The 16860-nt window shown below is 41.7% G+C and overlaps 1 protein-coding gene across 5 annotated transcripts in view; it reads left to right on the top strand.

Moving 5' to 3' along the window:
• The window catches only part of LOC124602854 (tyrosine-protein kinase Shark), a 151003-nt gene that overhangs the window by 80340 nt on the left and 53803 nt on the right, over nucleotides 1–16860 (top strand). For all 5 annotated transcript variants that reach the window (XM_047136351.1, XM_047136353.1, XM_047136350.1 and 2 more), the window contains exons 12-14: nucleotides 9510–9656; nucleotides 9858–9966; nucleotides 10170–10341. In XM_047136351.1, the coding sequence (XP_046992307.1) occupies nucleotides 9510–9656; nucleotides 9858–9966; nucleotides 10170–10341 (428 nt within the window). The remainder of the gene's footprint in view (nucleotides 1–9509; nucleotides 9657–9857; nucleotides 9967–10169; nucleotides 10342–16860) is intronic.

The raw sequence follows: 16860 nt of genomic DNA, 5'->3' as shown, positions 1-16860 counted from the left end.
TCAGTGTTACTACTATTTTCAAAATGATGATATAACAATGCAGGTGCTACATGTTGAAAATTGTAAGATAAGAGGTGGGAGTGAAAGTTTGCTGCAGATGCCAGTAAAAATTGGAAAGTACATGAAGATCTAAGAGTTTTTTCTGAGGGTTGTGGTGTGTGGGTGGAAAGAACACATGGAGCAGAAAAATAAAGATAATAGTTTGGAACACAACAATGACAGTGGACTTAATTTTTTACAATGAACTATTGAAATATATGCAAATTTTTGGTGGTAGTGAATAGTCTCAGTGGCGTCTAACTGCATGAGACCTTAGAGACATGCATTTGCAACTGATACCATAATTACACATTAAAAAACAACTTCTCTCATAGAGATGACTGCTAACTGTTTACAGGATACCCTTCTGGAGGTTATTATTCTCTTATAAACTTGTACATATGTACACTGTATCCAAATTAAATGCTTGTCATCCAGCATTTAAGGTGACCTGCTCATATAGCGTACATTTAAGGTGACCTGCTCATATAGCGTAGTGCGCAGCACACTAGCTTATGAAACACCAAGGTGAGCCAGACACAGATTAAATCCGCATGGCACCTCAATGACCATGGGCTGGTACATCAGATAGCTTGACTGTGGTTCCCTGACAGTTTCCTAAGCTCGTTTATGCAAATGCTGAGTTGGTACCCGAATTCTACCTCAGTAAATACGATACACAAACAGTTAAAATACAATAACACACAGAACACAGTTTACACAATTTACAGACAAATGGAGTGCACGAATTCTGTCCTGAAGGTTACCTTGACAACTTTGATGTCAGGAAGGACATTTGGCCACAAAGTTAAATAATGAAATAAACATTTACCAAATCCTGGGAGAAGTGGGCCCTGTTGGTTAGGATAAACTCAAGGGAACAGAAGAATCCAGCATTCAAGGCTTTTTCTTTGTGTGTAGTTTTGATGTACAGTTTGATTAACCCTTTCAGATCGTCTGGTTCTAATTGCATACATTAACTTTTACTGTGTCTTAGCTGCAACAGAAATATTTGTCCTAACCCAAGGTACACATTCATGGATGTTCAACACTTTCATCATGCACAAATGCTATCAGCTGTTGGACATCACTATGAAAATATCAGCAAGTCAGTGTAGCAGTGCTCAGCAGCCCATGACCAACAGAATACACAGATGTGGTTGGTTTGCTATATTCCACTGTATAATTCGATATTGTTATTTGCTCGAACAGTCCACGGGTGTACTGCTGGTCCATAATGTGCAACGGGCACAATATTTCGGCGATCAGACATGTCGCCATCGTCAGGTGCGCTGACGAACTGAGCTCATGAGGGTGGGTGATCGTCTTAAATCCCCTCCCCACGAGAGATGTTCTCTCCACGGTCCGCACCCGCGTGGTCGCTGAGAGGCTGGCGTCGGCATTTGTGGTGGCGTCGGTGTGACTGCCTCGTCCACCCTGGTTGCTCGTTTGTTTTCTTTACTGAGCCTCTTTTTAATTAGACTCAGTGCTGGTTCCCATGCCTTGCTGAGGTTATAGCCGCAATCTCTGTTGATGAGTCCGTCCCTGGTACAAATTTCGGTAGCCTCTCTAACGACACTGTCCCAGTATTTAGATGTCTGTGCCAAGACCCTGGCATGTCGGTAGTCCATTTCATGATTTTCAGACAAACAGTGCTCTACGACTGCCGACTTGTTGGGGTACATAAGCTCGCGCCAGCCAGACTCATGTCGTGGATTGACTCCTGTTGCTCTCGTGTCGACCGCGAAGCCACTACCCCCTCGCTATACGGCACGGCCCACTGGACTCACGTGGCGACCCCACATGCGCCGATACTCAAGCCGGACAAGTCATCTTATGTCTCAGTGTGTGACCGACCAACCGATAGATCCAACTGCCAATGACGTTGCCTGAGCAAACTCGAGCAGACTGGCGGCCTAACGCGCAGACTCAGATGCAGGAACTAAACCCTGACCAGGTGAGCACTTGCTGAGTTCTCTTACTGGCGGAGTGGAAAGTCTCTCATTTATCTGGCTTTAAAGATTGATCAAAACGAAAGACATACTAGCACTCCGACCGACAGACAGACACTAACTGCCACACAAATGCAAACGAGAGACAGACCAGCAACTGGTGACGAGTGACTGACCCAGACTCACTCCGATTGACCAACTGACCCCGGACTGACCGACTGGCGAGCTCATAGCGCCCCTTAAATGCACGTGAACAGGCGACCGTTCCCCTTTCCCACCAGAGGGAGACACCAAAGCTGCAATTGTCACAGCGGCGCCACTGCCAGAAAAGGAGGGTGACTGCTTCACACTACCCGCTACGGCGCGCTCTTCAAAACAGCAGTTTTTACCATGGCTCAGGGTACATAAGTCGAGTGTGCCTCTGATATTCTCAGCAATGATCTTTGATGGTGCGCACTGTCCGTCCAATTTAAGTCTTCCCACACTCACAGGGAATCTGGTATATGCCGGCCTTCTGCAAACCGAGATCGTCTTTTAACACTTCCCTATAATGCTCCTGTTTTATTGGGCAGGCAAACGACAGTTCCTACTTGGTGTTTCCTCAATATTCGTCCTATTTTCCCCGATAGTGCTCCAGTATACGGGATATAGACGGTGGCTATGTCTTCCTCCGTGACTTTGTCCATCTCCACACGCTGTACTGCAGAGGTGGGGCGGAGAGCGCGTCTGATCTGCCATTCCAAGTACCTGCTTTTGTGAAATACAATTTTGAGGTGTTCCAGCTCATGGGGCAGACTCTCTGCATCAGAGATGGTGCGCGCCCTGTGCACCAGTGTTTTTAGTACCCCTTTCGCCTGCGAAGGGTGGTGGCAGCTATTTGCATGCAGATACAGGTCGGTGTGCAGTTTCTTCCTGTATACCATATGGCCCAGGGTTCCATCCGCTCTTCTTTTGACTATGACATCCAGAAGTGGTAAACTTCCTTCTGCTTCGGTCTCCATTGTGAATTTGATGTTCAGATGTATGGAGTTCAGGTGTGTAAGGAAGTCTAGGAGGTTGTCCCTTCCATGGGTCCATATCACGAATGTGTTATCAACATAGCGTAGAAAACAAGTAGGTTTCCACTTGGATGGTGCCAAAGCTTCCTCCTCGAAATACTCCATATAGAAATTTGCGATCACAGGCAAAAGTGGGTTCCCCATAGCGACTCCTGTTTGCTCATAGTATTCTCCATTAAACAGAAAATACATGGAGGTCAGAACGTGCCTGAAAAGGTTGGTCATCTTCTCGTCAAATTTCTGTGCAGTGAGCTCAACTGACTCTCAAAGAGGCACCCTTGTGATTAACGAGACAACGTCAAAACTCACCAGGATATCTGAGTCTTTTAGCTTGAAGTTCTCAAGACATTTTACGAAATCCATAGAATTCCAAACGTGATGAGAGCATTTACCCACGTAAGGGCTTAGTAGTTCTGCCAGCAAATATGTAGGTGCCCTAATGTTGTTGACAATTGGGCATAACGGCACCCTTTCTTGGTGGACTTCAGGGAGACCATAAAGTCTTGGCGGTACAGGTCCTTGAGGTGTCAATTTCTTGGCAACACCCTCTGAGGAAACACCGAGTAGGAACTGTCTTTTTCCCACCCAATAAAACACGAGCGTTATTGGGAAGTGTCAAAGACGATCTCTGTTTGCGGAAGGCCGGCATATACCAGATTCCCTGTGAGTGTGGGAAGACTTACATTGGACAGACAGTGCGCACCATCGAAGATCATTGCCGAGAACATCAGAGGCACACTCGACTTATGTACCCCAACAAGTCGGCAGTTGCAGAGCATTGTTTGTCTGAAAATCACGAAATGGACTACTAACATACAAGGGTTTTGGCACAGACATCTAAATACTGGGACAGCGTCATTAGAGAGGCTATCGAAATTCGTACCAGGGATCGACTCATCAACAGAGATTGCAGCTGTAACCTCAGCAAGGCATGGGAACCAGCACTGAGTCTAATTAAAAAGAGGCTGAGCAAAGTAAGTTAACGAGTGACCGGGCTGGACGAGGCAGTTTCACCGATGCCACCACAGACACCGACGCCAGCCTCTCAGCGACCACCGACACGTGGCCATGGGCGTGGACTGCAGAGAGAACATCTCGCGAGGGGAGGGGATTTAAGACGGCCGCCCACACTCAGGAGCACAGTTCGTCAGCGCACCTGATGATGGCGACATGTCTGATCGCCAAAATATTGTGCCTGTTGGACACTATGGACCGCCAGTACACCCGTGGACTGTTTGAGCAAGAAATACGCCGCGAGAAGTTGAAGAATCACAAACGATATTGTTATTGTTATTTTGCATGGTAAGTATTGAATGATCATTTTATTTATTATAATAGAATAGAAAATCCAGGATGGAATGTAACAATATTATGTAAAGGATAGTTGCTACTCATCATATAGTGGAGATCCTGAGTCGCAGACAGACACAACAAAAGACTGTCAAAAAAAAAAACTTTCGGCCAATAAGGGCTTTGTCAAAAATAGACCCCCCCCACACACACACACACACACACACACACACACACACAGTCACAGTCTCTGGCAGCTGGAGAAGCCACACTACAAGCAGAAGCAGCAGCAGTGCATAATGGGAGAGGCATTTGGGTAGGGGTAAGGAGGAGGCTGGGGTGCGGATGGGGAAGGATACCAGAGTAGGGGCGAGGGATGGTGAAGTGGTGCTGGGGAGCATGCAGGGACAATGTGGAGAGAGGGTAGGGCAGCTAGGTGCAGTCGGCATGTTAGATGATGGGCGGGGAAGAGGTGGAGGGGGGTGGGGGTGGGGGAGGGTAGCAGAAAAGGAGAGAAGTAAAAAGACTTGGTGTACTGGTGGAATAGAGGGCTACGTAGTGCTGGAATGGGAACAGGGAAGGGGCTTGATGGGTGAGGACAATGACTAATGAAGGTTGAGGCAGGAAGGGTTACAGGGACATTGGATATATTGCAGGGAGAGTTTCCCACCTGCACAATTCAGAAAAGCTGGTGTTGGTTGGAAGGATCCATAAGTCACAGGCTTTGAAGCAGTCATTGAAGCGAAGAATGTCTTGTTGGGTGGCATACTCAGCAACAGGATGGTCCAGTTTGGCCATTCATACGGACAGATAGCGTGTTGGTTGTCATGCCCACATAGAATGCAGCACACTGGTTGCAGCCTAGTTTGTAAATCACATGACTGGTTTCACATGTAGGTCAGCCTTTGAGGGATAGGTAATGTTTGTGACAGGGCTGTAGTAGGTGGCGGTGGGAGATGTATGGGGCAGGTCTTGCATCTAGATCTATTACAGGGATATGAGCCATGAGTTGGAAGCAGGGGCTGTGTAGGGATGGACAAGTATATTGTGTAGGTTCGGTGGATGGTGGAATACCGCTGTGGGAGGGGTGGAAAAGGTAGTGGGCGGGACATTTCTCATTTTAAGGCATAAAAGAGATAGTTGAAACCATGGTGGAGAATGTAATTCAGTTGCTCCAGTTCTGGGTGGTATTGAGTTAGGAGGGGAATGCTCCTCTGTGGCTGGACAGCAAGTCTTGGGTATCAGTGGGTGACTTCAGTTTTAGGCCAAAGCCATCTTCAGAAAATGACACTTTTGTACTTCTTAGACGCAATTTTCTACATTACAGACCTGAAGATGGCTTGTAGATAAGCTGAAATTAGTAATCCATTTTCGATAAAATTAGTATTTGTGATCTGAACTATTAAGAATTTTTCTGAATCCACAGCTCTAGCCTTATTACTTTGCTGGAGAATATAAAAATATAGTTATTTATCTATTCTGTAAGTTTGCTTTTAGTCTTACAAAAGTGTATCATTGATTGTAATTAATATTTGATGAGATACCATCTCGTTAGGGATTTTTAATGTTTAATGGAATCAGATGTATCCTTTGGAAATGTACAGTCATGTTTTTAATACAATAAATAATAATGATGACAATAATAATAATAATAATAATAATAATAAACTGAGAAAAGACATCGAACAGCAAACACAATTTATAAGAAATGAAATATCAGACAAAAAACGAAAAAGGTTAGGTAAAATCTCACAACAACAAGCGATAGAGCAATTAGATGAAAAGTACCAGAAATAACAAGCATTGGCCAAACGACTTAGAAGATACAAAAAAAGTGAAAATAGAAGGAAACAAAACCAAACATCTAACACAAACCCAAAGAAATTTTACCAGACAATAGATAACACACACATTAAAATAGACAATCCACCAAACATAACAGACATGGAACACTTCTGGAGCAACATATGGTCAAACCCGGTACAACACAACAGACATGCACGGTGGATACAAGCAGAAACAGACACATACAAGATGATACCACAAATGCCTGAAGTGATAATTTTGCAACATGAAGTCACCATAGCAATTAATTCTATGCACAATTGGAAAGCCCCTGGAAAAGATAAAATAGCAAATTTCTGGCTAAAGAAGTTCACCTCAACACATTCACACCTAACTAAATTATTTAACATGAATATAATAGAGGGAAACATTCCATGTGGGAAAAATTTATATAAAGCGGGGAAAGCGCTGGTAGATAGACACAATAAAAAACACGCACACAGATTTCAAGCTTTCGCAACCCAACGTTGCTCCATCGGGAAAGAGGGAAGGAGAGGAAAAGACGAAAGGATGTGGGTTTTAAGGGAGAGGGTAAGGAGTCATTCCAATCCCTGACGAAGAACAAAAAGACTGCTGCAAAGGAGCATGAGGATGTAAAGAGCAACTGATAATAGATGCAGAGGTGACATGTTGTTGTTGTTGTGGTCTTCAGTCCTGAGACTGGTTTGATGCAGCTCTCCATGCTACTCTATCCTGTGCAAGCTTCTTCATCTCTCAGTACCTACTGCAGCCTACATCCTTCTGAATCTGCTTAGTGTATTCATCTCTTGGTCTCCCTCTACGATTTTTACGCTCCACGCTGCCCTCCAGTACTAAATTGGTGATCCCTAAATGCCTCAGAACATGTCCTACCAACCGATCCCTTCTTCTGGTCAAGTTGTGCCACAAACTCCTCAAGCTAAAACTAAACAAAGGTCGCTACACTACGCATACATTGATTACCAAGAAGCTTTTAATAGTGTACCCCACTTGTGGTTGCTACAAATATTGGAAATATACAAAGTAGATCCTAAATTGATACAGTTCCTAAACATAGTAATGTAAAAATGGAAAACCACACTTAATATCCAAACAAATTCAAATAATATCACTTCACAGCCAATACAGATTAATCGTGGAATATACCAAGGAGACTCATTAAGTCCTTTCTGGTTCTGCCTTGCTCTGAACCCACTATCCAACATGCTAAATAATACAAATTATGGATATAATGTTACTGGAACATACCAACACAAAATCACACATTTGCTAAACATGGATAATCTAAAACTACTGGCAGCAACAAATCAACAACTCAACCAATTACTAAAGATAACAGAAGTATTCAGCAATGATATAAATATGGCTTTTGGAACAGACAAATGTAAGAATAATAGCATAGTCAAGGGAAAACACACTAAACAAGAAGATTACATATTGGATAACCACAGTGACTGCATAGAAGCGATGGAAAAAACAGATGCCTATAAATATCTAGGATACAGACAAAAAATAGGAATAGATAATACAAATATTAAAGAAGAACTAAAAGACAAAGACTAACAAAAATACTGAAAACAGAATTGACAGCAAGAAACAAGACAAAAGCTTATGCTATACCAATATTGACCTACTCATTTGGAGTAGTGAAATGGAGTAACACAGACCTAGAAGCACTCAATACACTTAAACAATCACAATGCCAAAAATATAGAATACATTACATACATTCAGCAACAGAAAAATTCACATTAAGCAGAAAGGAAGGAGGAAGGGGATTTATCGACATAAAAAACCTACATTATGGACAGGTAGACAATTTAAGAAAATTCTTTATAGAACGAGCAGAAACTAGCAAAATACACAAAGCAATCACTCATATAAATACATCGGCTACACAATTGCAATTTCATAACCACTTCTACAACCCTTTAGATCACATAACATCAACAGATATGAAGAAAGTAAATTGGGAAAAGAAAACACTACGTGGCAAGCACCCGTATCATCTAACACAGCCACACATCGAACAAGACGCATCCAACACATGGCTAAGAAAAGGCAATATATACAGTGAGACAGAAGGATTCATGATTGCAATACAGGATCAATCAATAAACACCAGATATTACAGCAAGCATATTATTAAAGATCCCAATACCACAATAGATAAATGCAGACTTTGCAAACAACAAATAGAAACAGTAGATCACATCACAAGCGGATGTAAAATACTAGCAAATACATAATAAACCAGAAAACATGACAATGTAGCAAAAATAATACATCAACAACTCACCATACAACATAAACTAATAAAACAACACGTTCCCACACACAAGTATGCACCACAAAGTGTACTGGAGAATGATGAATACAAATTATACTGGAACAGAACCATTATAACAGATAAAACACCACCACATAACAAACCTGACATCATACTCACCAATAAAAAGAAGAAATTAGCGCAACTAATCAAAATATCCATACCCAATACAACAAATATACAGAAGATGACAGGAGAAAAAATTGAAAAATACATCCAACTGGCTGAGGAAGTCAAGGACATGTAGCATCGGGATAAAGTTGACATTATACCAATTATACTATCAACTACAGGAGTCATACCACACAATATCCACCAGTACATCAACGCAATACAGCTACATCCAAACATATATATACCACTACAGAAATCTGTAATTATTGATACATGTTCAATAACCCGAAAGTTCCTAAATGCAATGTAACATATACCGTACAGTTTTAATGTCTGAGAAAGGAAAGATAATAATAATGATAATGATAATTACAACAACTACCACCATTGATTTTCTTCTTATTTCAGTCACTTTGTCTTTTAAAGTATTTTCGTAAGATCTTGAATTTCCAGTGTCTCTGGTTTCCATTTTTTTCATAACCTCGTATCCTGAATCTCTGTACCAATACAACACTTCTGTTTTCATTAATTTCCTCAACTCATATGATACAAATGCTAACAAAAATCCCTTTGTTAACCTAAGGCTGTTTCTGCCTCTTGGCTCGTAGTGTAGGTTGTTTCATCTGCTATTTTATTGTATCAGCAGTAAGTAACTCCTTTGCCCCAAATGTGATATTTTTGTTGATGCAGGTTTCATTTTGTAGCAGGTCACTGTTTTCCAAATTTTATGTTTTCTTGGGCTGCTGAAGGTTACTTTTAGTTTAACACTATGAGACAAGGGCGTAATAGTATGTGATTTCTGCACGTATTTTGCCTAATATTACAAGTTGTCAAAATTATGTTTTACGACATTATATTGTTACATGCAAGAAATGATTTATTGGTTAGTTGTTATCTTTTTAGGAAAAAGTTGCTATCAAGACTTTACATCAGGAGCATGTGGAAAAAAATCGTGATGAATTTTTGCGTGAAGCGAGAGTAATGATGAATCTAAACCATCATTGTGTTGTAAGACTTATAGGAGTCTCCATGGGGCCACCACTTCTGATGGTAAATTCTTGTTGCATTTTGTGGATTGAAATTATTATTGATTTATGTTTTAGTGCATGGAATTTTTTTGTACTCTTTCTTTTTATTTTATTTAATTTCTGCATCATTTTGTTTGTAATCCTTACAGTAATTATTAGAGCCAACATATCTTGTGTTTTTTCATTTCTATTACAGTGCTTAAACACAGTTCATATTTTTTAGGTTCAGGAATTAGTTAAGTTACGTTCAATGTTAGAATTTTTGCGGAATTTCCCTGAGAAAGTTAATCCAAATTATGAGCTTAAATTATGGGCTTCCCAAATTGCTTGTGGTGAGTAGTACTCTAGTTTGCATCTTCTTAACATTCAATACTGTAACATTTTTGTACTTACGTAAGTTTTGTTTAATATCATTTTTATTTACAATGCCAGCTTATTTTTGTGCATTTTAGCATCTATTTTTATAACATTTGTAATTTGCTGTGCCAGCTTATTTTTGTGTGTTATAGAATTCATTTTTATAACATTTTGACAGGTATGAAATACCTGGAGGAACAACGATTTGTCCATAGAGATTTAGCAGCAAGAAATATCCTTCTTGCTTCAAGACATCAAGCAAAAATTAGTGATTTTGGCCTATCAAGAGCTTTGGGAGGAGATCATGAATATTACACAGCAACGCAGGGAGGTAAATGGCCAATTAAATGGTATGTTTATTTTATATTATTGATTTATTATTCTGGGAATAGTTTTGAATTGAAATCACAAGCATTGTGCAGGATATACAGAACAGAGTCAGGTGGTGTTATGATATATAGTTGTACTGCCTGTTGATCGGAAGTACAGCCAATGATTGACTGACGCTCTACCTGCTTCATCATTATGCCATATCTATTCATTCTTCAGCTTTTTGAGCAGAATTTTGTAAACTAAGAATTACAATAGCTAAATTCTATTTTGTGTGTGGCCTCTGTTGCTCATGGCATAGGAAACTTTTACAGTATCTGTCTTACGCAATGCATTTTGCTTTATTTTTATTTATTTGATTTACTCTTGAACTTCGTTATTTATGTGTTATAAAACTGAATTATTTTCTCTTTGTAAGAATGAGCAAGATGATACACATTAAGACATTGAATTTGTATGTAAAAACATTAGGTTTCACATCCTCATCCAACTGTCCAGCCCAGACTTTTCACAGATCATTTAAGATGAATATCAGCATGATCCATCCAACAAGGCTACAGCTAATATTGTTCCCTATTTTTGTCCAGGAGAGAGTTTTATTTCAAGTTAACTTAAGACTAATGAGGCATTAAATCACAAGCTTCCTTCATTCCTCCTCTTGGATTGATATTAATCATAAGTTATGATCTTCAGCAGACTTCCTCCTGGCCTAATAATGATCAAGAGAGGGGTGACACTGTGAAGGTTGTGAGAAACGAGATGATTTTTTTAGTGTGTGTATTTTGAGCAGATGAAACCTACAAACACTTTCATACTTCTCAGATCTTATGACTGCACTGGCAGTTTTACAGTCTGCCCTTGATATGGGCGATGCACGACTATTACACTACTGGCCATTAAAATTGCTACACCATGAAGATGACGAGCTACAGACGCGAAATTTAACTGACAGGAAGAAGATGCTGTGATATGCAAATGATTAGCTTTTCAGAGCATTCACACGAGGTTGGTGCCAGTGGCGACACCTACAACGTGCTGACATGAGGAAAGTTTCCAACCGATTTCTCATACACAAACAGCAGTTGACCGGCATTGCCTGGTGAAACATTGTTATGATGCCTCGTGTAAGGAGGAGAAATGCGTACTATTACGTTTCCAACTTTGATAGGGGTCGGATTGTAACCTTTCGTGATTGCCGTTTATCGTATCGCGACATTGCTGCTCGCGTTGGTCGAGATCCAATGACTGTTAGCAGAATATGGAATCGGTGGGTTCAGGAGGGTAATACGGAACGCCGTGCTGGATCCCAACGACCTCGTATCGCTAGCAGTCGGGATGACAGGCATCTTATCCGCATGGCTGTAACGGATCGTGCAGCCATGTCTCGATCCCTGAGTCGACACATCGGGACGTTTGCAAGACAACAACCATCTGGACGAACAGTTCGACGACATTTGCAGTAGCACGGTCTATCAGCTCGGAGACCATGGCTGCGGTTACCCTTGACGCAGCATCACAGTTAGGAGCGCCTGCGATGGTGTACTCAACGATGAACCTGGGTGCATGAATGGCAAAACGTCATTTTTTGGATGAATCCAGGTTCTGTTACAGCAGCATGATGGTCGCATCCATGTTTGGTGTCATTGCGGTGAACGCACATTGGAAGCGTGTATTCATCATCGCCATACTGGCGTATCACCCAGTGTGATGGTATGGGGTGCCATTGGTTACACGTCTCGGTCACCTCTTGTTCGCATTGACGGCACTTTGAACAATGGACGTTACATTTCAAATGTGTTATGACCCATGGCTCTACCCTTCATTCGATCCCTGCGAAACCCTACATTTCAACAGGATAATGCACGACCGCATGTTGCAGGTCCTATAGGGGCCTTTCTGGGTACAGAAAATGTTCGACTGCTGCCCTGGCCAGCACATTCTCCAGATCTCTCACCAACTGAAAACGTCTGGTCAATGGTGGCCAAGCAACTGGCTCGTCACAATATGCCAGTCACTACTCTTGACGAACTATGGTATCGTGTTGAAGCTGCATGGGCAGCTGTACCTGTACACGTCATCCAAGCTCTGCTTGACTCAATGCCCAGGCGTATGAAGGCCATTATTTTGGCCAGAGGTGGTTGTTCTGGGTACTGATTTCTCAGGATCTATGCACCCAAATTGCGTGAAAATGTAATCACATGTCGGTTCTAGTATAATATATTTGTCCAATGAATACCCGTTTATCATCTTCATTTCTTCTTGGTGTAGCAATTTTAATGGCCAGTAGTGTAGCTTTACTCCCTTCAGTGTCATAGAGATCAGTAATACACTAGTAGTTTAAAGCCCACGCATTTGTTTGAATGCCTGACCCTTAGATCATTACAATGTAGTGGCTGGTTAGTGAAATAATTTATAAATAATTAGACCAATAAATTTTTATTCAAGTAATTCACACATTTGTGAATGGCAGATTCAGATGAAAGAAAGGTAAATAATAATTAATGTAGTGCAACAGGCAACGTAAAGAAAAACACATACATACAAAGTTCTCTTAGCAGCCCATTAATCACGAAATTTGAAAGAAACGCGCAAAACTTGACAAAGATAAATAGTTATTAATGTAGTGCAGCAGACAATGTGAAACAAAACACATGAAATACGTGTACAAAGTTCTGTTATCAGCCCATTAATCATAAAATTTAAAAAGAAACAAGCAATATTTGACAGCTCTTTATCTCACTATTGATCATGGCATAAAACTTAAGTTAGTTATCCTAATTAATCCCTGCAAAAACAACTGAACAAGTCTATCACACCCAAGTTTCAATATCAACTGCCTCAAAATAGTTAATGTTCTCACCTGCCTCAAATCCCACAAATAAAGTTTATATGGACACCCAAACGTGGCCACCAAAAACAATGAGAAAATATTGTGAGCTCCACTAAAAGTTAGAGTATTAGCATGTGCTCGCCAAAATTATTCAAAGCCCAGTTATTGGCTTCCAAACAAAGAAGCATGGTTGCTTTGCTACCCATACTATTTTTACTGTTGCCAAGCACACTTGCTGACAACACTGCTTGCAAAACACAAAAGTTTCTGTGGATGAGACACTGAATATCAAAGACCATGTGCCCGCTGCTGCCCTCCCTCAGATATGTCCCGTGATGTCACACACTACTGAATCTCTATGAATTGGAACAATGGCCAAGGCACATACACTCACAATGTTAGTATAATCCAGCAATTATGATCATTTTGTGACCTCTAATTACAAAATCAATGCAGTAGTATGTAAGCTATTAGCATTTGGTTTTATGGTATGAAATTAACATCTCGTTTTACAGTATGGAATAGTTATGTTAAAATTACAAAATAATTAATGGCCAGCTTGGACCAAGGGCATCCAAGGGCATTACGATGAAATATCAACAAAGTTAATTAAGGCATGTTCTTGTGAGTTTAGTACAATTCTAAGTTACTTGTGTAACCAGTCATTTATAACTGGGACATTTCCTGACTGGCTAAAATATGCAGATGTTAAGCCTCTATTCAAGAAAGGGGATAAAGAGATACCATCAAACTACAGACCGATTTCACTTTTGCCAGCATTCTCAAAAATTTTAGAAAAAGTAATGTACAGGCAGCTTCTCAACCATCTGACCACAAACAACATATTATCAAGAACACAGCTTGGATTTCTGAAGGGTTCTGATATCGAGAAGGCTATTTACACCTACAGTGAAAATGTACTTAATTCATTAAATAACAAATTACAAGCAGCAGGTATTTTCTGTGATTTGTCAAAGGCATTTGATTGTGTGAACCACAATATCCTTTTAAATAAATTAGAATTCTATGGTGTCACGGGCAGTGCTGCAAAATGGTTCAAGTCATACCTAGCTAACACGAAACAAAGGGTGTCAGTACAAGGGACTAGTGAATTAAGTCATCAGTCATCATCAGAATGGGAAGAAATTACATGTGGTGTCCCACAAGGATCCATCTTAGGGCCATTGCTTTTTCTTGTGTACATTAATGATCTCTCATCAGTTACACTGCCAGAAGCAGAATTCGTTTTGTTTGCAGATGACACAAGTATTGCAATAAATAGTATGTCGAGTGTGGTTCTAGAAAGATCTGCTAATGATATGTTCATGGATATTAATAAATGGTTTAAAGCCAACTCATTGACATTAAACTTTGAAAAGACTCACTACATGCAATTCAGAACCTGTAAGAGGTTTCCACCCAGCATATGCATAAAGTATGAAGAAGAGCAGATAGAAGAGGTTGACAGTCTTAAATTCCTGGGATTACAACTTGATAATAAATTCAGTTGGGAGGAGCACAACACAGAACTGCAGAAATGCCTCAACAAATCTGTATTTGCAATTCGAGTGTTAGCAGACATAGGCGACATAAAAATGAAAAAGCTTGCATACTTCGCCTACTTTCATTCCATAATGTCATACGGTATAATATTTAGGGGTAACTCTTCAAGTCAAACAAAAGTTTTCAGAGTCCAAAAGCGTGTAATACGTATTATTTGTGGAGTAAATTCACGGACGTCATGTAGAAACCTCTTCAAAGAACTGGTTATACTAACCACTGCCTCTCAGTATATTTACTTCTTAATGAAATTTGTCCTAAATACACTCCTGGAAATTGAAATAAGAACACCGTGAATTCATTGTCCCAGGAAGGGGAAACTTTATTGACACATTCCTGGGGTCAGATACATCACATGATCACACTGACAGAACCACAGGCACATAGACACAGGCAACAGAGCATGCACAATGTCGGCACTAGTACAGTGTATATCCACCTTTCGCAGCAATGCAGGCTGCTATTCTCCCATGGAGACGATCGTAGAGATGCTGGATGTAGTCCTGTGGAACGGACTGCCATACCATTTCCACCTGGTGCCTCAGTTGGACCAGCGTTCGTGCTGGACGTGCAGACCGCGTGAGACGACGCTTCATCCAGTCCCAAACATGCTCAATGGGGGACAGATCCAGAGATCTTGCTGGCCAGGGTAGTTGACTTACACCTTCTAGAGCACGGTGGGTGGCACGGGATAGAAGCGGACGTGCATTGTCCTGTTGGAACAGCAAGTTCCCTTGCCGGTCTAGGAATGGTAGAACGATGGGTTCGATGACGGTTTGGATGTACCGTGCACTATTCAGTGTCCCCTCGACGATCACCAGTGGTGTACGGCCAGTGTAGGAGATTGTTCCCCACACCATGATGCCGGGTGTTGGCCCTGTGTGCCTCGGTCGTATGCAGTCCTGATTGTGGCGCTCACCTGCACGGCGCCAAACACGCATATGACCATCATTGGCACCAAGGCAGAAGCGACTCTCATCGCTGAAGACGACACGTCTCCATTCGTCCCTCCATTCACGCCTGTCGCGACACCACTGGAGGCGGGCTGCACGATGTTGGGGCGTGAGCGGAAGACGGCCTAACGGTGTGCGGGACCGTAGCCCAGCTTCATGGAGACGGTTCCGAATGGTCCTCGCCGATACCCCAGGAGCAACAGTGTCCCTAATTTGCTGGGAAGTGGCGGTGCGGTCCCCTACGGCACTGCGTAGGATCCTACGGTCTTGACGTGCATCCGTGCGTCGCTGTGGTCTGGTCCCAGGTCGACGGGCACGTGCACCTTCCGCCGACCACTGGCGACAACATCGATGTACTGTGGAGACCTCACGCCCCACGTGTTGAGCAATTCGGCGGTACGTCTACCCGGCCTCCCGCATGCCCACTATACGCCCTCGCTCAAAGTCCGTCAACTGCACATACGGTTCACGTCCACGCTGTCGCGGCATGCTACCAGTGTTAAAGACTGCGATGGAGCTCCGTATGCCACGGCAAAGTGGCTGACACTGACGGCGGCGGTGCACAAATGCTGCGCAGCTAGCGCCATTCGACGGCCAACACCGCGGTTCCTGGTGTGTCCGCTGTGCCGTGCGTGTGATCATTGCTTGTACAGCCCTCTCGCAGTGTCCGGAGCAAGTATGGTGGGTCTGACACACCGGTGTCAATGTGTTCTTTTTTCCATTTCCAGGAGTGTAATATACCTCTTTTTCCAGCAAACAGCTCAGTTCATACATACAATACCAGGAACAAAAATGATCTGCACAAAGACTTAAAAGCACTTACTTTAGTTCAAAAAGGGGTCCACTACTCAGGAACCCTCATCTTCAATAATTTGCCAGCAAACATAAAAAATTTAGTTACAAATGAAGATCAATTTAAAAGGAGCCTGATAGACTTACTAGCGGCCAACTCCTCCTACTTCATAGACGAATTTTTTAATAGAAACAAATGACGTATTGTATATATTCATACTATTAGTATTATTATTTCAGCTAAAAAAAAAAAAAAAAAAAAAAGGTTTACATGTTCCACATCCACGAGGATCTCCTCAGCATGGATCTATGGAACAAAAAACTAATCTAATCTATCCTACTGCCCTCTAGATACAGGTTCTTTCATGCATATGTTTTATTATTTGCACCTCTAGAGCATTTGG

Source organism: Schistocerca americana, chromosome 1, assembly GCF_021461395.2.
Source record: "Schistocerca americana isolate TAMUIC-IGC-003095 chromosome 1, iqSchAmer2.1, whole genome shotgun sequence".
Lineage (NCBI taxonomy): Eukaryota > Metazoa > Arthropoda > Insecta > Orthoptera > Acrididae > Schistocerca > Schistocerca americana.
Note: the sequence above shows the minus strand (reverse complement) of the source record. Positions and strands in the feature narration are given on the sequence as shown.